This window comes from Malurus melanocephalus, unplaced genomic scaffold (genome assembly GCF_030028575.1).
Source record: "Malurus melanocephalus ecotype Western Australia unplaced genomic scaffold, MMel_1.1 scaffold_134, whole genome shotgun sequence".
NCBI classification, from domain to species: domain Eukaryota; kingdom Metazoa; phylum Chordata; class Aves; order Passeriformes; family Maluridae; genus Malurus; species Malurus melanocephalus.
Window position 1 is genome coordinate 291545 of NW_026623366.1, and position 25672 is coordinate 317216.

General features: G+C 35.6%; 1 protein-coding gene across 1 annotated transcript in view; it reads left to right on the forward strand.

Moving 5' to 3' along the window:
* CNTN5 (contactin 5) overlaps positions 1 to 25672 on the forward strand; it is a 220073-nt gene that overhangs the window by 36289 nt on the left and 158112 nt on the right. The window contains exon 4 of the mRNA XM_057370839.1: positions 7830 to 7925. Coding sequence (XP_057226822.1) covers positions 7830 to 7925 — 96 coding nt within the window. The remainder of the gene's footprint in view (positions 1 to 7829; positions 7926 to 25672) is intronic.

Genomic DNA, 25672 nt, shown 5'->3' on the forward strand with positions numbered 1-25672 from the left:
GCTTCATGCTATTCAAGCTCTCTCACACTAGTATATGCAGAATTAGAAAATAAATGACATACGGAAATAACGTTATGATACCAAGAGAGAGTTGGGAGAAGTAAGTGCCTTTTAGAAAGCATGTGATACTGCTTTAGCCAACATTTCATGATATTATGAAACCTTCTAGGAAGGTTTAGCTTTCCTGATCCAAAGTTGCCATTAATTAGCAACACATTAGATCATTATAGGCATGTTCAGACCACCTTCACAAGTCTATAAATTGATGTGTTCCAGACAGCAGATTGAAAAGATCAAAGTACATAGATGCAGTTGCTCAGCTGAGCCRTGACAATTTATTTATCTTTCATGACTATAGTTCAATTGCATGCTCCTATCCTAGACAGTGATTTGCAGTGACTGCTATCACCTCGGTATTAAGCAGAATAACATGCTCCAATACAAACTACCTTATCAAAAACGTTACCTAGCATCATATGTAACAACAAGCTGCTACCTAGGCAACACTCTAGGTTTGTAATGCCTTCATTTCAAGTTGAGCTATTCAGCTGAGACCAAGGTCTCCCAGATTTACTCCTTGGATGTGTCCAAACACTTAGTTATCTTGTCACAATTGACTTGTAGGTCATGCTGGGCACTAGAGCTCTTAGAGAAGATCAAATAAATAATTTCTGGGAGATTATGACCTTCTTCTTTTCTTTATGACAGAGCAGAAGTGAAGTATGGAGGCATTTATACACATTAGTCTAGTGAAAAGTCAGCGCAGCAAAATGACCTGTCTAGAGTGGAGTCAGAATTTGATATGTCRTATCTCATGGAAATGGTGTCTACAAGCCTCCAGCTGTTACTGAAACCTGAACAACTGTCCCATTTCCCAAACCTTAGGTCTGAACAGCAGTTCTMAGATATTGTATTTGTCTTAGTTCATGCATATAATGATATTTTGAAATAAAACCTCAACGTATGCAAAATATGAAGGACTCAGGGAAAAAAAAACAAGAATAACAACTGAAATATCATCAAACATCGTGCATGTTATCTTCATAACAGGGACCCTGGGAGGTCAGGCTTTTGTTTTGTTTCCTGCAGTTTCTTTGTCTGTATCTCCACAGAAAGATAGCCTCAAATGCAGACACTGTGGAAGTGTAAAGTTTTTTATTTAGTTAAGTTCAGAACCATCCCTTCTGAATTTGGGAAAGCTTACTTTCTTTTCCACCTTTCCCTCATGAAAAGAATTTAATTTCTTGACTCTTTTATAGCCTTTCTTCTGAAAAATTCCAGCTTTGAGAAGGCTAGATTTTTCACTTCTTAAGAGATGTAGGAAAAAGACAGACTAAAGTTTTTCAAATTTCTGAATATGTGGAAGTGAAACCATTATGTATTTTTGGAATAGAACCCAAGAACTAAAGGTATTAAATACATATAAGAACAAATATAGAACAAGTTATCCTTAATGGTTTCTTCACCCAAGGAGTAAGAAAAGTTTTTCTTTTTCTCTGTACTACTGTTACAGCATCCCGTGAACTGAAAAATCTACACAGGAATTTTCCAATAAACTATATAGAGGAGCTTAGTCATTGTCCATTTCATATTACATCATATAATAACAAATTTTACTGTCATAGTCATTCTGTGATTAATATTCCAAAATGCTAACTGGCTGTGATCTTTTGTCACGGATTAAAAGTCACATCCAATTGAAGAAACAAAATGAAAGGGTGTTTGCAAGACATCCTTGAATGTTTGGAATTAATTTTATTTTTAAAAAGTGACTAAAAGAACAGTCAAAAAAAAAAAAAAAAAAAAAAAAAAAAAAAAAAAAAAAAAAAAAAAAAAAAGGAAGGAAGACTCATAGGCAGAAAGGGAAAAAAAAAAATAGAATTTTCAATATCATGTAAACAGGATTTATATAGGTTAGTACACCACTCAGTTCCAGGAAGTTCTATGTAAAAGGTTGCAAAAACAAATGTTTGTTTCTGAAGATGCAGACAACATTATGTAAAACAATGCATTTACAAAAAAATTACGTTGTATATATTAGTCAAGTGAAAAAATCTATTTGCTCAGAAGCTCTGGAAGCAGTATGATTTATTGGAGCACTTTACTGTGGTGGTTGAGTGTTGGCATCCGTATTTGAAAATCTTTTGTTTGTCACTTAAGATTGGTTACTTCTTTGTTTGGTTTTAGTTGTTGCTTCTAAATGACAGAATGAAAGGATGAGAAACACTTAACTATAATATTTCCTCTTCATTCTATGTTTTGCCTGGAAATTGCAGTATGCCGACATGAGAGACAGCTGAGCAGCATGCTGAAATAATTTCTGTGAGAAGAGATGAAACCTGACAGACACAGAATGATTGTAACTAATTAATCATAACCATCAACAACTGTAACCATGAACATCCTAGTTATCGTGCAATTAACCTGCCAAGTTGAATCATATCGAAGSTCTATAATTTTCAACACAGTCTTGTTATTTTATTCTGTATGTAAATATTTCTTCTAATTTACGTTGTTCCAGTACTTCAGGATTTATGAATGCAAAAATCCTACTGAAGGTCAGGGAGATTTTGGTACCTMTGAATTCCCTTTCTTCTTCAAGGCTCTGGGAAGAAATAAGCTTTATTGATGATAATGATGGTATTAATTGATGTTATTCAAACCAGTTATAACGAAACTAAAAATTCTTCAAAGCTCTGAATTTGCTTCACATTCCTGGGCTATCTTTCCATGAAAGATTAGATTATAGAAAAAATGCGTAGTTAGGCAAGACAAAATGGAAGAAGTATATAAATTCATAATTTTTATAAAATCTGTGTAGGAACAGAAGTAGTGAATATTTTTATTGAAATGTAGTATTCCCTTTTAACAAGTAKGGCATAGTAAATAGTGAAAAAGTCTGTATTTCATATTTTATAAAAAGGCTAAATTTTCTAATTAATAATAATTAATAAATATAAATCTACAACAAAAATAATAACAGTAGTAGTACTAATTGTAATTCAAAGGGAGAAAAAAGAAAGAAAAATAAAACCCAGGAGAGACAAGGGATACATAATGCATTGTTCACCACCCACTGACCAATGCACARCCCATCCCCAGCAGCGATCGATGCCTCAAGGCCAACTCCCCCCCATTTATACACTGAGCATGATGCTCTGTGGTATGGAATATCCCTCTGGCCAGTTTGGGTCAGCTGTCCTGGCCAWGCTCCTTCCCAGCTTCTTGTACCCCTCCCCACTGGCAAAGCATGGAGCCCTGGAAATTCCTTGATTTTGGAGAAACACTGCTCTGCAACAACCAGCACATCAAAGTTTTGTTAGCATTATTCACATAAATCCAAAACACAGCACTGGACTGGCTACTAAGAACAAAATTAACTATCACAGACAAAACCAGGACACTTGGATATTTAATTATTACTCATATATTGTATTATGGTAGAATGTACTGGCCACATTTATGGATTCATGACTTCACTGTGATAGGAAATGTAGAAAGTACCAAAAAATGTTGTCTACTTACAAGATAAAACAACTAGATGTAGACAACTATGATGACAAACAATAAACAGTAGACCAGGTATTTTAAAACTGTTATAATTTTTAAAAAATATGTAAATCAAAATATATCATTAAGGTCAGAAAAAATGTTTCTTTATTTGACTATTTACYTGCATTTCATGATGAAAATCTGGTTCAGGGCTAATGAGTCAATAGTGTATGTGATTTTTGAAAGTTCAAGATGTATTTTTTCCCATTATCAATGATGAGATGATATTTCTGTCATGGTAGAAATCTTTTTGTCTGAACTTCCTTTCACACTCTTTCTAGTGAAATGATTTCAGCATTAGAAGTTACTCCTAGGTCAAATGTGTGGCTCTAATAATAGAGCTCTATCTACTTAATCTGATATTCCTAGAAAATAAGTGAATGGCAATATAAATTAATCTCTTAATTTCCTTGTACATTTGTCAGTTCTGTGAGTATTGTATTTAATTCATCCAATGTAAAAGTTCCCTATACAATGATGTGATATTATTTCAGCACTCACCTTTCWTTCTTCTATAGCTTGTGTTTGTGGACTATTAAACAGAACATTTATATTTTCCATTGTTTAGAGTGTACAGTCAAAGCATGTTTTTGATTTCGGTTGTAATGGGATTTTGAAAAACATGTTTTAATGGAATTTTTTCCCTCTAAATCTTACCTTTTTTAAAGAACTACAATTCCAGCTCAAGGTCTATTTCTTAGTCCTGTCTTTCAAATCCAAGGAGAGGATGGCTACCCTCTCTTAGTGACAACCCAATAAATAAGTTTGTCCTTGGCCTGACAGAAGACTCTTACCTTGTGTAGAGCTATTTTTACCTTATTGGAAAGAATATTACCTGCTTTATGCTTGTCTTTAGGTATTTTCATGACACATCTTTAAACATTTTAATACATATCATATTATGTCCCTTTTCAACTCCATAATAAATTTGCATATAAAATAGTTTAAACTTGCAGAACTGAGCTGGCAGAGGACATTGCTCTGCACCAATCTAATTTCTACTTTAAAGCTAAATTGACTGGGTTAAGTCACTGATAATGAAGTACAGAGCTTTCGACAGCTTCCATGCTAGGTTACCAAGCAGTAATTGCCTACAACAAAAACAAGATCTGTTTTTCATCTTTAATTTAATCCTAATTTCATAGCAGTCATCCATGGATGGTTGTCTGGGTCACAAAAACCTGCTTCCTGTTGCCCCCATTAACTGTAGCAAACTGGTGAACACAGCGAATGAACAATCCCTGCTGTGCATACCTAAGATGCAAAAYGCAGTGAAGGTGACTTGAAAGGCCATTAAGTGATAAAAACTCCTTCAACTTTTGTACAAGTCCTTCTGTCAATGGCAGAAGATTTCCCCTTTTATTTGGATGTTTATTTTGTTGCTAGACCGGCAAAGCTTTTGTCTGGCATCTTCAGTAGCTCTGGAATTTCCCTACTATCTCACTTTCACAGCGGAGACCTCTCCTGTGTCACAGGTTGACTAGTGACACTGTAGAATTTTTTTTAAATTAATTAGTTTTTAGCAGTAAAGGAAATAGTGTTAGGCTTGCACATGCACTCCATCTTAATATCCTTTTTATGTTTTGCACTTTTATTGTTACTAGTAAGTTCCATTAGACATGGTGACTGTCATTTAACTATATTTCTTCAAAGTAGTCAAGGCTGTTTATGATGTTAAAGGGTAAGGGAGTTATGTACCTAAAGCCTGGGAATTGCTTTGAAAATAACATAGTAGGTGTTTATCTTTGCCACTAGCACTGAGATAAGAGTAAATTAATCTTTCAGGGCAAAAGATGCACACCTGTGGAGCCCAAGGAGGCATTTTCTTATCAATGAACCATAAACACCATAATAAGATGAAGGACAGACTCACTCTGTGTGGGGCTGTCTGACATGTCACGCGTGTTGCAGGTCTATATTGCAACAAGAACACAGAAGTGATGGCCAGTGCTGCGGTATGAGAGGCTACCGTACCCACCTCTAAAGCTGGATTATGTTCACCTTTTCTCTTATTATCTACCTTTTTAGAGTTTTAAGGTGTGTAAATTTTTAGTAGCTGTCCCTTTTTACCCAATGTGGATAGATATGAAATGGCTGAGATTTACAAGAAATTAATTGAATTTTCTTTTAATTTGATTTTTCCATATTGGGCTTATTACTTTAATGTGGGGGAATTGCAGGCATGRTCCTGCAACTTCCCTTCCTTTTAAGCTTTTCTGCATTTATTTGTTTTATGAGTAAATCCCTTCTTTTGTACCTTTTAATCCTTTTTCCACTGTATGCTAACAAGAAATCCAATTCAGAACCAACAGATTGCCAAAAAGAACTGAAATTCAAAGCTCTTTTATACATCCCTCCTTTAGTTTGAAAATAGTTGTTTTGAACACATAGAAATTGGAGTCATACATGGCACTTTTATTTTGAAATAAGAAAGGATACCTTTGGTTTTCATTTGGTAAAAAAAAAAAAATATGTTTGTCTTTAGAGTGCACTTTCAAAGMAGAAAATGGAAATAAAAATGAAGGTTGCTATAGCTAATTGGAAAACAGTATTTCATCACCTGAGGTCTTAACTAAGAAAAGTTTCCATTACAGGATACTCTCCCATCCAAAACAACTTTTTATGCAGAGATATACCAGCCCACTGTTTTATGGACATAAAATAATAATTACTTTTCTGCAAAATATACCATCAGGTAATATGCATTAGGAGACACTTTTAAGAAAAATTACACCAAAATATATTATAACACATTATGTCCTTTTAAAAAATGCAATATCATTTTACAATTTTTAATTGTTTATTGACTAGAACAATTTTGCATAAATTGTAATGTAGCCCTGTTTTTTTTTGTTAAAATTCCTCTGTATCTCAAATATCTTTTCTCTATTCGAACATGATACCTATTGTTGAAATCAAAGCACTAACTTATTTTGACCAAAGACAACACGAGTTTTGATGTATTTAAATTTTAGATTTCTGCCTTTATCCAAAACATATTTTAGAAATGTGGAAAAAAAAAATCAACTCCAATTACTTTTGAAAATCATTGAACTTCAGTTTTATGCTCTACTTGGTCTGGAGCAAGACATGGAATTTCAGCATCTGACAGAAAAATGCCAACCGAGTGCAGTTAAGATAGGAATAATTCTGCTCCACCTGTTTGGTGGTGTTTTGCTCATCCCAGCACCTTGGGATGTATGCAGAAATTAGGAGGCACTGCTACAGGTCACTGAATATCAGAGAGAGGAACTCCCACTGGCCCAATCTATTCATATTTCCAATCCTCATTAAGTGCTTGCTGAAGCTTCTGTGTTATTTTCAAAGATGTCTTGTTGCTGCTGTCCTCACCTTGATCCACATGAGATAGAAATGCTCTAGAAAACCCCTGAGAGAACAGAGGCTTTAAGCACCATCACTGGCTCTGAGGAATGGGTGAAGACACCAGTCTGATGGCTGAACTGAATTCTCATATTCTTTGCTATAGATACACATTCTAGAGCATAACTATCCATCCCAAATGTGAATCCAGGTTCAGTGTTCTGTGTGGTAAACAGAATAATAGGATCTGCTGGTTGAGAGGCCTCAAATAATCACAATGAACTGCTCATAGCAGTGTCCTACAGTTTCATTCAAAAGTATTTGTTTCAAAAGCATTTTATTTGTTATTGCCCTGCTGGAGGGAAACTTATAGAAGGAAAATATATTTACTCACCGGTTTGGGCTTATAGCACCAGGTAATTCAGAAAGAAAGTATTTTAAAGAGTAAATGTGTTCTAGAGCAGATTTGGTTTTATAATGTGTTTTATAATATAAAATCAATGTGTTGATTTTCCTTCATTGTCATCACAATTTGCTCTGTGCACTATCCAGGTGGTGTCTGCAACACCTTCAGTCTGGATGTTAGCCAAGGTGTTCCCTCCACTTCTATTTCTTTTTTTTTTACTGTGTATGAATCCCTTCTACTGAGGAGAAAATCAAGAATGAGCAAAAAGAAATAAAAGCACTATTAAATGTATTTATGAATGGCATATATATTTTTTCTGCCTCTTTTTCTTTGATACCATATGCAAGCATACTAAAAAAGTCATAAAGTGCTGATGCAACATGGATTTTTTTGTAATGGAAATAGATTTATTTTTCAGGCCCTCCTATTATAGATTAAGGTATGAAAAAAGGAACAGTCAGCTTTACAAGGGGAAATAAAATGTAAGTCACAGTAGGCACAAAATTTAAAACCTTTGGCATGTAACTAARATGCTCTGTTCTTTTGATAGATCTGGGGAATTTTAGCGGTCGGACAAGAAGTGCTGTGTCTGTACGTGAAGGTCAAGGAGTTGTTCTGATGTGCTCCCCTCCACTTCATTCTCCAGGTACAGTAGGCTGCAGCCTGTATTCCTGCTGCTCCTTTGCAGTTTCCTCATTCTTGGATGCTCAGTATTTTAGATACWGTATGTATTTGATTGTGGAACTTCAAAGATGAGTTATCCACCTTTCTTCTGACAGGTTTTGGAGTAGTGAAGAACTAATTTAATCTCATATATTGCAAATGCCAATGAATAGCAACAGAGTTTGTGTTACAAGGTTGTCTAATTCCTGGCATAAAACTTGAAAGTAACARTAGTCTTCATGCCATCAATGGTGAATATGCTGCCTTGAGGTCACAGAAGATTTCTTTCAGAGTTTAGAGACCTTCAGAAATTGCTCCAAATTCTAATGTCATGATATTTTTGTTGAATACAAATTTTCTTTTGATTTCAGTAGTAGAGATGATTTGGTTGCTTCCTTTTGCAGTACAACTTAGCTTCRTAAGACTGCTAAAGTACAACTTAGCTTCGTAAGACTGCTTATGGTAAAAGAATTACCATAAATTGTATGAAATGCCTGTGGATTCCCACATGTAAGTATAGGTATTCTAGAGAGGTTACTTTTCTGCTTCTCAAATTGGCACTCCTGCAAAGTCTGCAGATAGCTATGTACATCTTTATACTTGCATGTAACACTCCGAGACACGATGTGTTGTGGTTTGAATTTGACCAAAAAGCCAAAACCACTGCACCCATGATGTTCCCTCCCACCTCCACCAGAGAGTCAGAAGGGAGAGCAAAAGCCCAATTAACACAAAAATTTATGGCTTTTAGATAAGATAATATAATTGAGAGAAAGATACATATATGCTCCAGAAAATRGTCAGACAGGCTGAATAACTTAAGTTGCAAAATAGATTTGTTACTAAAAACTACTAAGAATACTACTGCACCAGGGAGGGGAACAGAGATAGGGAAAAATTTACAAGGAGAAGAAAATAAAAACAGACATTTTAAGACACCTGTTATTCTCTCCGGGATCCTGGCTCTCTTCCAAGTGGTCCCTCTCCACCCCGCCCATGMCTTCCCGGTGCAAAGGGGGGCAGGGAGGAAAGTTTTAAGATAGATCAAACTACTCATTACAGTTATCGTCCAGCATCATAGGAGATGATGATTCTTACAGCTCCAAGCTGTGGAAGTTTTTTTCCCAAGAAACAGTCAGTGCATAACTGCTGATGGCATGGGATTCTTTTTGTTTACTTYGTGGGAGAAAGGAAAACAGTCCTCCAATGCTACTATCCCAAATCTCCTGGCAGAACACAGCTTCTTCTAAGCATCCACTTGCTTCAGACGTGGGGCAAGGGCACCTCTTCCCCCACAGAACACAATTTCTTCTAAGCATCAACTCGCTTCAGACATGGGGGGGAGGGGTCTTCTCCCTTTTTTGGCTTATCAAAGTCCTCAAAGGCCAGGTTTTTCTCAGAGCAAGGTCGCTCTCTTTTCTAGACAGGTCTCCCATTGAAGAAATAGTCCTTTTGAGAACAGCCTGGTTTTTCCATATTTGAGAACCACAGCAACAGCACAGCAACCTGTCTTCTTCCTCCTGAGATCTTGAGTCTCCATTTTTTTTTCTTAAATCTCCTGACCCTCCTCCTCTGTCCTCCCCCAATACATGATACTAACAACCTAAAAACTAAATGACAGCCGCACTCTATCTTGTTTTGTGTTCTTGTTAAGAACAAGACCATATGTCATCACAGAGGTGTAACCAACCTGTGCAATTGGCCCAGGCCTGACCAGCAGCCTGTCATCAACCTCAGAGCCACAATGGATTGGTTCTGAGACACAGGGGGTAGGGCTCCTTTTGCTGGAGTAGAAGGAGAAAACTTCTAGAAGTTTGTCACAGGAGCCATCTTTGTGGTTTCTGGGTTCCACCCCCCACCACCAAAAATCAGACTGAGTAAAACCAGAACACGATGCTAGACAGAATATCTTGTTTTTCAGTAGATGCAGCATAGCSTATTCTTTTCTTCTCTGGGAAATGAAGTCTGTACTGAGGGGATTTCTYTACTCCAAATTTCAGGCCTGAAGAAAAGTCACATTGTAGATGGGAGATCTGTAGAAAATAAAATCTCCTCTTCCTCTAAGTTTCTGTTAGAGAAATGTGTTCAGTTTCTATTTATACTTCAAGGATTGTTATTACTGTATTACAGTTATCAATGCCATCTCTCTGCTTTTCTGGCTTCTGAGCAGATTGTCTTGCTGTTGCCTCTAAAATCTCTTTTTGAGTTTGACACTGCATTCTATAAGATGCAATTGAGTACATGATGTTAAGACTTGATTGTGATAAGTAAACTGAGAGGGAAAAGATGTAGGCAGAAAAAGTGAGCCATGGTTTCAGCATTGCACCTGAATTTGATTTTACTAAACAAACTGAGAGTGAATGGATAGATGGACACCAGTAGTGAATGAAATTGTCATATATTTTTTAACAGCTGTCATTTCACAAAATTCACCTTCATATATCATCAAAATATTTTTAAGTCTTTCTCTGAAATTATGCTTCTGAATTTTTATTTACTCAGTTTCTAACACAGTGTTCTACCACAGCACAGATATTGCCTTTGATGGTGAAAAACTAGTGTCTTTCATTTTCAACACTGGGCCAGCCATACCCCTGCTGCACAAACTCACCCCTGCAGTACTCAAAAAGAGCATTTTGTTGTTTTAATTTATATTGTTTGAGTACCAGCATAYTGCCAGCAGGAAAATTGCTTCCAGAAAAATATTTTTATCTTCTGTTGGCATAATTTTTTCAACATAGCTAAGCTAGGAAAGGCTCTGCAATGTGAGGGAGTAATCAATAAAAACTGAAAAATTGCACTGATATGCAGAGGTAAACACAAGCTCATGTCAACGGGAAYGGGATTTGGCCTCCCTTCCTTTTGCTCATTACATGATGCAAGCAATGCAATTATTCATCCAAACAGTTGTCAAGCACTTGGACAGGCTGCTCAGGGAAGTGACTCTCCTTCCAGGCTGATCACCTGTATTGCAGGTGATTACAAAGGAGGTATTACAAAGGTGTGTAGGTGTGGGTCTAAAGGATGTGCTTTACTGATGGAACTAGGGCTGGGTTAGTGCTTGGACCTGATGATCTCAGAGATCTTTCCCAACCTCAATGACTTGATGATTCCATCACATGCAATTTACTTCCAGCTCCCTACTAGCAAAGTACTGGGGCCAGTAAGTGCTTGTGGTACTGCTSTGGGACTGCAAGAGATATTAGTACAGTGGCTGGAGTCTCCTTGGAAAGCAAAGAGCTACCTCCACAGGTCTGATGCCTGATGACATTTCAAAAAGAAATCATTCCATAAAACTCTGGCAATAAGGTACAAGACATTAATGAAAGTTTGCTGCCAGATCAGAGTCCATTTGTAAACAAGAATTCTGGACAAAAGTTGAAATTTCATAGGGAAGTGTGTGAACTCAATTGTGAATTAAGTAACAAACTTAATGAAACTTACAAAACTTCCAGGTGAAAAAGTCTTTTGCCAAACAGAGGTTATTCAAGGATTTGTGTGCAGGAATGTCTACAATTTTTTTAAAGCATTCAGTTTCTCAGTACTCCATTTTAATTTACATCTGATTTGCAAAGACGGTGCTATCATCTAAATAGCCTTAGGAAATGTTAAACATTAAAATCACCCTGGAGACAAACTTTCAAGTGGATACTAGGRTACTATACTGGATATATAAAAACCAAAGTCTATTCAGAGCATACTTGCAATGTGTGAACATCTCAAATTAACAAGACTATGAGTTATGGGAACGTTTTTGGTGATAGAGAATTTTTTGTGTATGAACACTGCAAGCTTTGCTGTATTGATTTATTCACAGTGATCAGCACCTTTAGAAATCATTTTCACTTACTTATCACAGGAGATAAATCCATGATACAATATCAACTCTAATAATTCTCCACAATCTTGTAAGCAATTCGTCCTTCAACAGAATCCCATTCCTYACTCTCTCAAGTCAGTAACTGCATATGAACTTGCCTAAGAACTTCAGATTGAACCCTTTTAGAAAATGTCATTATCAGTTTGGGAAAAGAAAGATGACTTAGTGAAAGAACACTGCATTAAGAGAGATAGTTTTATTAACATGTTTTCAAATAGAAGGTAAAGTGAATACTTTTGATTAAATAGTACTTGCATTCCATTCTTACAGAATACAGTTTTRGAAAAGAAATCGGAAACACTTTACAAAGCACCACTGACTGAAAAAAAACACTACACTAACTTCTTTTGACATGATTTCAATCAGAAAACAAGTTTCATACGCATATAGACTTGATTTCTGTTTCTTTATGCTGTGATATGCCATCAAGAGATAAAACATTAAGCGTACAAACACACACAAACTTGCAATATATATAGGTTATTCATGTAGGTTTTCATTAGATTGTTAACCAAACATTTTACAGTGAATATAAGGGGGACTGTGAGGTGGCAAGCACACTTAAAACAGATTCAGAATATTGCAGTGCAGGTTCGGATGAGAAAATTATCTCTTGAGCTTAATAAATGAGTTTTTTAAGTTATTGTCATCTGTACTSAGAAAGAGCTAAGCAACAAACTGAGGGAGATTTTTTTAGAGAGACTTTATCCACTCCTTCAAAAAKATGAAGGAAAATATATTCAATGAACAGATTTTACTGCCAATTCCTTATGTCAAACAGACACCAACAGATTATTGCTTCCTGCCTTTCCTGGATCATCACTCATAAAAAATGCCACCTCTAACTTCACTGGGAGTCCTGTATCGTTTTGATGTGTCTACTCCAGAAGCTTTTCCACTAACACTGTTTTTGTGGCTAATGCTTAATTTGTCCCTTGTGAATTATATTGAATGTGGATAACGTGATCATTCATAAACATAACACTTTATCTTTTTTCTTCCATAAACATAATATTTGATTCTTCCCAATTATTCCTTTTCTCCAAGAGGGGTGTCCTAGGCAGTTAACTCTTAGGTGTCCTTGCTAAGCAAGGGTTACATTAATTACCAGYTTCTAAAATAACAAGCCTTGTTTGATGTTTCCAATTTAAAATGCCTCCACTGTTTTCTTTCCATAAACAGGATTATGGTTTTTCATTGTGGCATTCTAAAGGATGTAAATATAGGGTTTTATTCAGTCATTTAATCATCTTAATTACAAGGTTTACCACAGCAAGATTAAAAATGAATGGAAGTTTTCATCCAGATTTACATGTTTCCCTCAGAATTAATACTTTCAGCTGAGCTTTTTAAGGCTTTTATTCAAGGCTTTCAGTGCGAGCTTAATGGAGAAYGACGACTCCCATTGTTAGAATGAGTAGAGCTCTGATGCACGCAGGGGAAGGCAGATGTGTGCTCCATCCTGCCTCACAGGGATGCTGCCGTCTGGAGGGAGCACTGCTACATAATCCATCCACAGCATGTAACAGCTGCACAGATGTTAAACTACTACATTTTTTTAATCTCTTTCTAAAGGRCAAAGCTGATCTTACAAAGTTTGGAGATTGCGCTGCAAGCTGCATCTTCTATACCTCCACGTTACTGTTATAAAACTGTACTTTTCATGGGAAATGTGTCCCCAGAAATGATTAATGACCATGCCATGGGGACCACGGTCCTCCCCATTCATGTCTGGAAAGTGTGTAGTGTTGAGTGTTGCTAAACAAGCAAGMTGCTAAAATAAAACTCCTTTAACCACAGGCCAGAAATTTGTGTCCTCTTTTTCTATTACCTACATAGTCATCTTAGTTGTCATATTAATTGGAGAAACTCACATGAAATAAAGTTTAAGCTGTTCTGAGCTTTTATTTGTGTACTCCAGACACACGGAAAACTGTTTTGGAAATAAACACATCACTTCTTACTGTTCAGGGTCTTCAAAAGGAATCTGAGAGACACATTTGCAGTAAAACTGCGACTTTGTACTGCAGCTTCACTACTAGTAGGGAACCAAGTCCAACTGAAGTGCAATTAAGCTCTAGTTAGAACTCCCCTGATTAGAATATTGCACAATTTACACACAAATAACAAGTCAGGCTCTAAATTACCTCATTCAGGTGCAGAACTGTTAGTAGACTTCTCCAGGCAAATTAGTTATGATAACAAGACTGTTGTATTTGGGCTGGACTGCTCTCAGTGTGTTCATTAGCTTGTTTACAGGCAATTGGCTCAGGGATCCGCACGCAGGACACAGCAAATTCTGTTCTGAAGGGGTCCATATGCCCTCTGGATCCCCATTTACTAAGCTGATTTTGGGAATACAATTCACAGATGTCCGTCTATATGTAGCTGATGGTTACAAGGTTATCTTAAGGTTGTGGATTTAAGTCCCAGGATCCAGACACCCAACAGTGGCATTTCAGTGCACAACATCAGAGAACTTCTGTTCTTTATGTAGCCTTTACCAGTTTCTTCAAAATCACAGCAAACCTTCAGGATCTTAGATTTCTGAACCTCCAGCATTCTCTAGACATTACTGAGTGCRACTTCATTATATTAACCTGTCACTATGGGTGAGATTTCTTCTTGACCATGATTTATGCTTTATTAAACAATTTCATGTACTGATGTATTAAACAGTAAAGTAACATCCAGTTTTTTTCTATTCTATGTGGTGTTTTGTTTTTTTTTTCAAATCTGACTTTTCAAATCAACTTCAGCATAGAAAGTTAAATAATTTGTTTCCAGGAGTGGCCAATATGCTGAAAGAAATTTTTCTCCTTTTGCCTTGAGATCAAGGCRGGGTGTTTTGCTGGTACCTATCAAAGCACTGGTCACTCACAGTTTATCAAAACAGCTGGACAGGTCATACATCCAACCATGTTTGGTTTTTCTCATGATTGCATACCATAGCTCGTTCTTCATTCATTTTAATTCCTAGCAGAAGCATGATGCTGGATGTCAAAAACAGACCATTTAAGAAACAGTAATAGAAAATAATTGCTTACTGCACAGAAAGGTTAATTTAATAAACCTTTAATATGTCACATATAAAAGACAAGATGACAACTTTCTTATCTCTTCTTTCCATGTCTATAACTTAAAAATTATCTGCATACAAAATGTTTTAAAACACTGTTGGAGAGCCACATATATCAAGTGAATGGGTTAGATATCATGAGCTGAAGGGTTCCTGCATTTTCCTTTTAGAATTTATCATACCTTTGACTGATTTGGCTTCTATGGGTAAATCGATTAAATCTTAAATTTTGCTTTTGGATAATGGGAAAAGTGTTCCAAGACAAGTTCACAGTCCTTTGAACTTTATGCTCCTGTCCTAATTCTGGGTTAATTTCAGAGGGTCCTCTTGTCTCTTCAGACAGCACATTTTTGCTTGGAATAATCCTAAAGGTGTTTCACACTCGCATTTTCTGCTTTGTCACTTTGTCACTTTGTCACTTTTGAAACTTTTGTGTCTAGTAATGGGAATTCCCATGAGTGTTATCATTAAAGAGAATGTCCATGGCCCCTGACACTGCTCAGCATAGGAATCTGTGCTCTATATTTGTGCAGCTGATTGATGACTATGCCTGTAGTTTTCATTATGGAATGAACAAACACAATTAACTTTTTTTCTTCTATGGTCTTTTCATTACTCAATACATGACCAGTAATTTTGCTGCTGACTTCCCCGAAGCACTTTTTAAGGTTTCCTTCCTCAATCTTGTTGAAGGCATTCATCTGAGGATATGAAATTTAAGAGTTTGGGAATTATAGAACTTTCTGTAGGGTAGCATTTTAACAAACTRTATTTGCCAGAGAGAAGTTTCTCCCAGTCTGTTGGCAATGTGCTGTTATTAGATTTTAATTACATTTTAATGATCTGCATGTGCCCCAAATTCTAGGCAATATCTGTGTAGTAGGTATATGGATAAACAAGTCTAGATTTCTCTCTTTTGTTTGTTTGGCTTTCTTGCATGGTTGCTGTTGAGGTTTTGGTGGGGTTTTTTGGGTTTCGGGTTTTTGGTATTTTTTTGGTTGGTTGGTTTGTTGGTTTTTTTTGTGATTTTAAATGTATTAAGTCAACAAAAATGCATTACTGGTCCCACTGTCATAAATTTTCCCAAGAAACTTGTAACTTGGTATTTAAGGAAAAAAAAAAACAGAAACCCACAACATTTTCCAAATTATATTTTACAAACGCATATTTACCACTGTTGAAAGAACTCCCCTCTCAAAAATACTAGTAATTCCTTCAAAAAATACACTAACTTACACTAGAAACTGTGAGTTAAATGTYACTAGACTCACTGGATCACTCATTAGAGCTGTCCGTCCCCTCAGGGACTCTGAAAATGTAGTGGGAAGATGTTTGACCTTGCCCAATTAAAGCAGCACGCAACAATGGGTGAAGGGGCAGCCCTGACAGAGCTCTCCTTAAGGGATGTGTGCTGTAGTTTCACAGTCACACTATTGCCAACAAATATTACCCCAGCTGCCAGTTCAGTAGAAAAAAAAAGTGAAAGGAGACACCAAGAAAAAAGGGAGGAAGCACAGGAGATTAATTAATTTTAAAAATCCATGGCGTGAGTTGGCCCTTGGGCTCATGCACYATTGCCTCTCAGGCCCCAGCTGTACGTGACTATTTGTCTACAGCTCRACAAATAGCACAACAATGATRAAAAGTTTCTGTAGTGGGCAAGCTMGTCTTCCCTCGAGACAAGTTRCTAACCTGTTACTGATATGTCCCAACAAATTTGACATAACTACCAGGAACCTCTTAGTCTAGGGATTATATCMGACAGCATTGTCCTGCCAGGTTTAACAGAAATGGATGCTCATRGTATCACTTTATCTTTCTGCAGCTGGTATTGYAAARATACCAMTTAAAATGCTGCAAAAATAATTTCWRTGGAAATGGCTACACAGTTTCTAAAACAGCAGCAGATTTCAGACTGAAGTAGCCTACAGCAGTTACCATCTCAGACAGGCAGGGTTCTTGCAGAATWGACCTGCCACTGATAAGCTTCCCTTTACTGTTTAGATCTGATGTTTTACTAAGCTGATGTCTGGAAGAATACTGTTTTACAAACACGTCAGTTAGTTAAATGTCAGAAAGCCCATTTTGTTTAAGATAGAAAATTCCTAATTAATCTTAATTACCTCTCCATATCACAGAAAAGAACAGATTGAGAATGCACATGTTAATCAGTGTAACTAAGGAGAAGTCAGAAATACAATGCTGATCAGACAGCTGAAACAAGAGGAAACAAGAAGGAGAAAGAGATGAGAAATTATTTCTTAGGCTCTGGATTCTATTTTTTTTCTCTCCATTACCATTGTGATGAAATCTTAAATGATGGGAACAAAAAGGATGAAAACAATGGAGTTTTGAGAAAATGAAATTCTTCCCATGCCAGGCATGATTAGCTGAATTAAATCATGATTCTGGTAGAGATGACTGCAAATGTTAGGAGACCAGCTTTGGTTCAGATGCAGAAGGCTTTGGACAGAACTGACCTGAGTTCTGTCAGATTCTGTTAATAATTTGCCCTATATAACAATGTCAATTATTCCCTATTTTGGAAGTATGAAATAAAAGAAAATTTACAACCACTCGAGGTGAAACAAAGCTTAATGAGATATAGATTTTTATATAGCCTGATCTGATCTGTTCAGGGAGATTGTTCCAAATATATTAAGTGGTATGAAAACAATTGTGTTTGGAATACCTAGTTTGTATTTTTCTTTTTCAAAGGRGAAATCAGGAATTGTTTACAAATACATATACATTTATGGCTGTATTATGAGTTTTTCTTTTCTATCCAGTACAATTATAACTGSCATGAAGGTAGCTTTGACTTAGCAGCAAATATATTGAAGGCAATTGTTGGAGTTTTCAAGGAGAAAATTACTGGATAGATTTAACATCATAGAGTTCAGACAACAATCTGATTACAGCTAGAGCTAAACCCCTGCTCGGCAGCACATGTAAATTTTTTTATCTTCTCACAACAAAAGATGATTTCCAGAGGAATAACAGTGAAAAAGTGATTTTTTATGACCACAATACCATCTTTTTAGCATATTTAATGTAATAATTAACACTACACTTAATTCTGATAATTTGGTTGCCCACTTCTGTCTCCTGTGTTCTCATGCTATGTTTCAATACCATTAAAATCATTGCTGATGGCTTCGTTAGCCAGTTGATATAGTTACTGTTGTGTTGATGCTACTCCCCCAGAGTCGAGAATCTGCAACCAGAAAATTTCACTGAATTTATTGCTTTATTGAAGCATTAACTTGCATGCTATTTTCCTCTTTCAATAAGTGAGAAAATGTCCTGTAGACACTGCAGGGATAAAAACTCAGGAGCAGAAAGGGAGAATGGTAAGAAGGATTTAGGTAATACTGATAAAGGATTTGTCTCAGCTTGGCTTTTCCTGCAGAACCACGAGGTCCTTTAGGAGTTTAGCACATTCGTTTCAATCCTGAAAAGTCTATTTTCAGCTCTACCAAATGCAAGAAACAAGCACTACCTATTTTACAGAGGATAACAGCAGATGATCTATAAACAAAATATTAAGGAAAGACTAAAATTGCACTGATTTGCAATCCAGATCTTATGACACTACAAGATCCAGATCTTTTCTTGCCTAGAATTGGAAGAAAGACTTTCCAAATGAACTAACACCATAAAAAGCAGTCTTACTGAAAGCTTTCAGGTGCAAAAAATGTACCTATGCACACACACAGGATCCAATTTTCAGAATTTTTATGTTTAGCTAATCAGTGTATCTAGCAAGTATMTCCAGTGGGAGAATGGTTGTCCTGGTAACCCACCCYTGGACCTGCCCCACAGGGGTTCTCCAGGGGGTTCTTAGACCTATATCTTGTTATGACTCCCAAATGCTGGTGCAAAACAGGATATCCATATCAGAAATGGTTTTCCTTGAAAATAACACCAAATAGAATTTCAGGAGTGTGACAATGTGTGAGAAATGGTAACTACTGTTCTAAAGTGTAAAAAAAGGGCTAGAAGTTATACAGCTATATATTAAAAATCTACAAAGTTACAAATATATGAAAAAGCAAAAATCTTTAGAAATCACATCACAATTCATTCGTAAATGAAAATGGATTTTGAAAAACAGAATAAGACTTCTGAAAACTGTGCGCGTAGTCAGCACAACAGAAAACAGGACTGCCTGCTGCTTTGCATTATCTTGGTAATGATATTTCCTTTAGAATAAACAAAAAAGAACAGGAGAGTTGGACAAATACCTTCTTCTTCCACGTGCTATGTGTATGTAATGTGACACATCATAAATACATATATATATATGTTTCACTTTGACCGCTCTTACGAAGCGTTTGAGGAGGGAATATATAATCATATATATTTATCAATATATAAATGGCATCCTGGTCTAGGCTCAAAATAAGACAACAGAAGGCTACATATTATCTCTCAATAATGAATATGTGAGAAGCAGAAGATGGATGGAAGCAGTTCATTGGGTTTCCAGTAGTGCAGAACAGTGTGTGCAGGGATGCAACAGCATAATGTCTGTCTAGAAACAGGTAGGAGTTACATTCTCAGCACTTACATTTTATATGATTTGTTGTTTCTGATGTTATTTGAAGTGATTTATTTGTACAACATGGTTGAACAGCAACATCAGCATTTTGGGGAAGTTTGCTAATGTGACATGTTTCTTCCTCTTTGTCTGCACTTTGAGTTATTTTTCAATTAAAGTGGCAAAAATCATTTGTCACCATCATTCTTAACATGAAAAAATTGTCTTTTGTGGGTTATAAAATGAGTCTTATGCTATTGTCTGAAAYATATTCAGAAACATATTCAGTTCCATTATATTCAGAAAAATGTRATGGACTATTCATTCCTTGATACATTTAAGCCTAGAAAATATACCAGCAAGAGTTGAGCACTGGACCTTTAACATCTGGGGGATTATGAGATTTATACTGCTATTTTTTTCCCCACATTTGAAAATTGTATTCAGAGGCAGGATAAGGGAGTAGCTAACTGTCTCTGGTGGCTCATCCACAAAGGTCCTAAGGATTCACTGGCTATAATGTTTTGCRTGTGTGTTTTGTCATTTCTTGTAGATGTACAAAGAGCTGGTGAGGAGAAMAAACCCTAGAAATTAAAAGAATTATGTGTTATTTGAGATATCCACTTGACTGTGGCTTGATTCAGGACTGCTGGGAAATAATTTCCTTCCACATTCTCCAGTTTTCTCAAATAAAAGTGATGATAAGGGTGCTGCACTTGATTTGAGATCTTAGGATAATAAATACTATAGGAGCAAAGACGCAGGCTCAAGAAAGATTCATCAATCATATTGTGTCATGTCCATGGGGGAATTCACCAGACTCTGACCTGCAGATAGACCCAGCAAAAGCCTTTATATTTCTATTAAAACACTWAACATCAAGAGAATATAAAGCAGAGAGGCAGTGGGTTGTGTCTTAATCTCAGTGTGTACAGTCAGACAAGCGTAACTGTATAGACTCCAAGTATCCAGGTTTTTGACAGTAAATTCCTATGACAAAAATGTGCATGTAAAGACTGGTGAATTCTGCTAGAAAACAGTGTTTTGAAGTATAAACTGGAACTCGAATTGCCTCTTATTTTCATTTTTATACCCAGAAGCCTGAATTTAAATCTTGTTAAAGAAATCTTTCTGCTACTATTAATCCTTCCTGGCATCAGGAATCAAGGTGACTGAGGTATAAAGGAACACATTTAAATTGCTTTCTTTCTTGTAAGTAAAAAAAAAAAACTGAACTGAAACATATATATGAACACCTTGAGAGACTGATATTATGYTAACTGGAGTACTGGTGAGTATTTGCAGCCAAATTACAGAAATTGCTGCACAATTTCTTCTGCTTGATAAGGAAAGTCATGCATTTTGCATCTCTCTGCTGAAAAAGAGTTAAGATGGAGCAATATTGTACAAATTTGGATGATCATCATCCTAATATTACTTTTGTTTTTTGGTTTGTTTTTTTTTCTTGTTTTGATAAATGTCCTAGTTATGCCTTCAAAATGTGTTATCTATTGGTATCATTGCAGTAGTCATAGTATGAAATTTCTATGTAAAGGTGTAGTCCCTTTGGGTGTAGGATTCTGGGGCTCACTAGAGGTGACTGTAGCCTGACTGAGCTCTGGATTAGGATTTTTCATTGTACTCATCACTGCATCAAATATAGAGAAGATGTAGAATGTGCTGAAGTAACTGTCACCAGTGCCATTAAATTGTACAGAAAATCAAGTCTCACAGCATGATCAAGACATCAAGAGAACACAAGAAACATGAAGTGTGAAAGAGAAAAAAAAAAAAAAAAAAAAAAAAAAAAAAAAAAAAAAAAACCAACAAAAAAACCCCCACACTTTAAATTCTGTTGGATGTTTTACCAGAGAAAATAGTTTCCACATATATTCTACACAGTGTTTTCCTAGCATTAAACAATATACTCGTTATTTCACAATGCCATACTTTTCATATGAATATAATAGATAGTTAAGGATCAGCACAGAACTCTTGTTCATTCAAATTATTAAGAAATAACCAACTAATATTGCTGTAGATTCAACGCATTTCCATCATTAATAACCTTCTAATAATAATAAGCTATCCAAACCAGGGTTTACCAGTGACTTGCTCAGTGGATTTTCCCTTGCCAAATTTTATATTTCGTGGAGATCAGGGATTACAACTGCACAGGTGTTTTTTTGATTCTTAAAATGGTCAGCAGCAGAGGACAAAGAACTCTGCATCCGGTTCTCTTCATCATGCTTTGTAATCATATTTATTCCCTTCAGTGAACAGTAAGTTAATTTTGAAATTCMAATTATTTTAATCAACATGTTCTTTTATAAAACATGAATTTGAATTCTGGGTGCATTACAGAAACTTTGGTGTCTTGGTCAATAACAAGAATGATAAAAATAAGTTAGTTTGACTAGATATACTTGCTTCTAATACTGCTAATTATATCTCACTTTTTAAACTGGATATTAATCAAGTCTCAGATTACTCATTGAACTATTTCATCTGAGATTGAAGCTGATGAATTTGTAATAATGTGCCCCTTCCTGATTACCCTTTCTAATGACAGACCAAAATAACTAATTCTTGTCTTTGGAAATTATTGTTCGTAGAATCATTTAGATTGGAGAAAGACCCTTAAGATCATCAAATCCAGCAACCCTAAGTTGTATGCTTATGCTGTATGTCTTCTAATGTATGTCTTCAAATACCTACAGGGTTTGTGATTCCACCACTTCTCTGCAAAGATTGTTCCAATGTTTCACAACCATTTTTGTGKTTTTTTTCTAATATCCAATTCAACCTTCCCTTGGCACAACCTGAGGCCATTTCTTCTCATCCATTCAATTTTTGCCTGAGAGAAGAGACCGACCCCCACCTGGCTACAATCTCCTTTCAGGCAGTTTTAAAGACTGAGGAGATTCCCCCAAGCCTCTATTTCTCCACGCTAAACACCCCCAGCTCCCTCAGCTGCTCCTCACAGCACTTGTGCTCCAGACCCTTCCCCAGCTCYGCTGCCCTTCTCTGGACACGCTCCAGCCCCTCAATGTCTTTCCAGCACTGAGGGGCCCAGAASTGAACACAGGATTCGAGGTGTGGCCTCTCCAGTGCTGAGTACAGGAGAACAATCACTACCCGGCTCCTGCTGGCCACAGATGTTTCAATAGTTTCAGTAGTGATTCTCTAGTACTARTTATTTGCATTATTTAATTTTATTGTTCTTTACCTCTTTTTTGTTTTCTACTTTTCATAGAAAATAACATTGAACAGGGACATTTGTATTACCTGGTATGCTATAAACCATAGAACATCAATTTATATGGAGCGTTCATGAATTTTCTACATGAGTATTGATTTCCATTCTTACCTAAAAGTAGATGAATATCAATAGCAAAGTTGTTGTTAAAAATTCTTAATTGCTTTAAAATTATTTTTAAAACATCGTATTTGTCGTTTGTCTGCCTTGTCATCAAAATTTTCTGTTTCCAATGTTTGCCTTCCTTAAAAAAGTTCTTTCAAACATTAGCATAAAGGTATTTGTTTCTCTCATCAGCTTKTTTCCCCAGAAATTTCTGTCATTTAAGCATTCTTTTTATTTAGGTAAAAGAACAATATATATTGATAAAATTGCTTCACAGCATGTCTAAATATTTCTTTACATGAAAAGGTTACTGAGAATATAGTATCTGAAAAATTACTTCAAAGTATATCAAGAAAATCAAATTACTTTGTTTTTGTTTTGTGGTTGTTGGAAGCTTTTGGTTTTGTTTGTTTTGTTTTAATAAAGAAGAGCTCATAGTCAGAGCTTGAGTTCTGAAAAAAATATATTATAATATATAATACATTTTATGTTTAATATTAAACACTGAATTTGTAGGCAATAAGATGATAATGAAGTGCTAAGAAGCATACAATATTGATTTATCAAGAAAAAAATCTAACCAAATTTTATTTTATTTTTTTTTAAAGTGTGAGTGACCTAGAGGAAAGAAAGACATATTCAGCATTTGAGAATGACTCCTGCAAGAGGTTACAATTACTGCAGACAATGAAAATTCAAAATGATCAGTACATTGGAGAAATTGCTTGCAATGARTAACACAAAATTCAGCACATTTTGATAAGATTAATTATTAAAGATCAAAAATGCTAATAGAATAAAGGGAAATAAGTGATTGAACAGCATTCTTCCTTAGGAAAATACAATTACAAAAGTAACAGCATGCTTAGTAGAATAGATGGACAGTAGTAGAATTCTAGAACATGCTAAAAATTTGCTACCTATGGAGTACAAGTGACTATTGTTCTTCTCAGTAGTATTGATAGGTCCTATATCATCAGATGTACAAAAGCAGTAGACATCAAAATAGTAAAATTATTCAGAGGTTTCAAAATTGTGACTCTTGAAGAAAAGGTGAAGAGATCTGGCTAATGCAGCCTTGCAAACAGAAGTTTGATATGCACAGAGATAATGGTCTTCCATTAGCTTCCAGTAGCTGTTAAGTGTTTCATGTTGCTCTTCAATAAAGTGTTTTCACTACTTCCAATAAAGTTTTTAATAAAAGTAATAACCACAATTAAAGAAATATATAGGMAAATATTAAGGACAACTATCCAAAAAAAAWATCCAATTAAAGAAATAGGTTGTTGTGAAGAACTAAATTTAGGAATATATATCACTGAACATTCTTTAAGACTGAGCTTAAAATATCTAGGGTTGCCTGACGGCAAAAGAAGGGCCTGAATAACGTGTGGTTTTGATAATGGTATTTTGACACTTTCTGGAACGTTTTTTTTTTTTTTTTTTAATACAAAAATCATACAAATGACAATCAAATGTTAAACAAACATATTTTCAAAGTCGTATTTTTTGTTGTATGCTTTGTGGTCTCTTTAAAGAGTGTGTGTATGAGAAAGACATTTCATCAGTCTTTGTGTGTTTCAATAACTGGCTACATTTCATATGTATTAAAGTACAAATGAGATTWCATTGACTGTCTACACTGGTAACAACAATATAATATTTGTATCCTCCAGTGCAAGATGAATCTTGACAGAGCATTTAACTTTTCTTGAATATTTTTAGTTATTGGCTGTGTGAACGGTTACAAGAAAGAAAATATTTGGAGATTTATCACTGTAATTGAATCTGAAAAAAGACAAACATGTGATTGGTGGAACTGTATTTCAGACAAGTGAGCAGTAGACACAGAGCCCCCAGAGAAGGAAATAAGCAATTTCATTGCTGACTGATAAATTGACAGTATCTGTTTGCTCTACATGGGTGCGTTACAATGCAACAAATAAATTATATTCATTAAATATTTTCTCGGAGGATTAATGAGCACTGATAATAAACCACAACAGCACAAAAGAATCCACCAAAATTATTTGGTCTGGTTGTGGTGGGAGACTGGAGGAAAAACCCATTGTTATCATTCATTTTRGCTAAAAAGAAGCTTCTTTCCCTCTGAATGTGAAGTGTTCCCCATCATTGGAGAGTACTGCATATTGCACCTTYATTCTGTGGCAAGTACACAGAATATCCAAAAGCACTTTTGAAAATGTTAAAAACTGGATTTAATATGAAATTGGGCTTTATRTTTTCATCAGGGGAGATGTAGGCCTATATTTTTCTTGATAGTTTATTTCATTTAAACAAAAYAATTCTAAATGCTAAAGCAATACCATCTTGCAAATTTTGTGGTTAGTAGCTAAGCATAGTAAATTCAGCCAGTAATCTCRAGTGTACTTTTTGCTGGTTTACTTACCAGTTGAAAAATAGGGAAAAAATTTCTTCAGAGTTGTTAAAACTCCCAGATTGCGAGGTTATTTATATATAAATTAAGATTTGTTTAAGATTTTGGCTGTCATCAGGCATCAGTACCATTTATTCATCAAGTACTGCCATCTTGTGGAATTAGAGTAATCAAAGCAAATTCTAAATGGAGGAAGAGAAATAYATTTTTCCAACAGGATCTCCCACCACCTCACAAAAATAAGACTAAAACCAGACTCGTTTCTTGTACAAGCACTGTAACTACTTAGAATTGCAATTGCGGGATGGGTGTTTTGCCTGTTTTGCCTTTGAATAGGCAAAATTTAACCATGTTATGTATATTCAAGTTTTCAGTGACCTTAATAGAGTTCATGTGACTGCCTTCTTGTTATGTCTTCACTTGCACCCAAAATACCACTTAGCCAACAGGACTGGTGAAAAGGCTG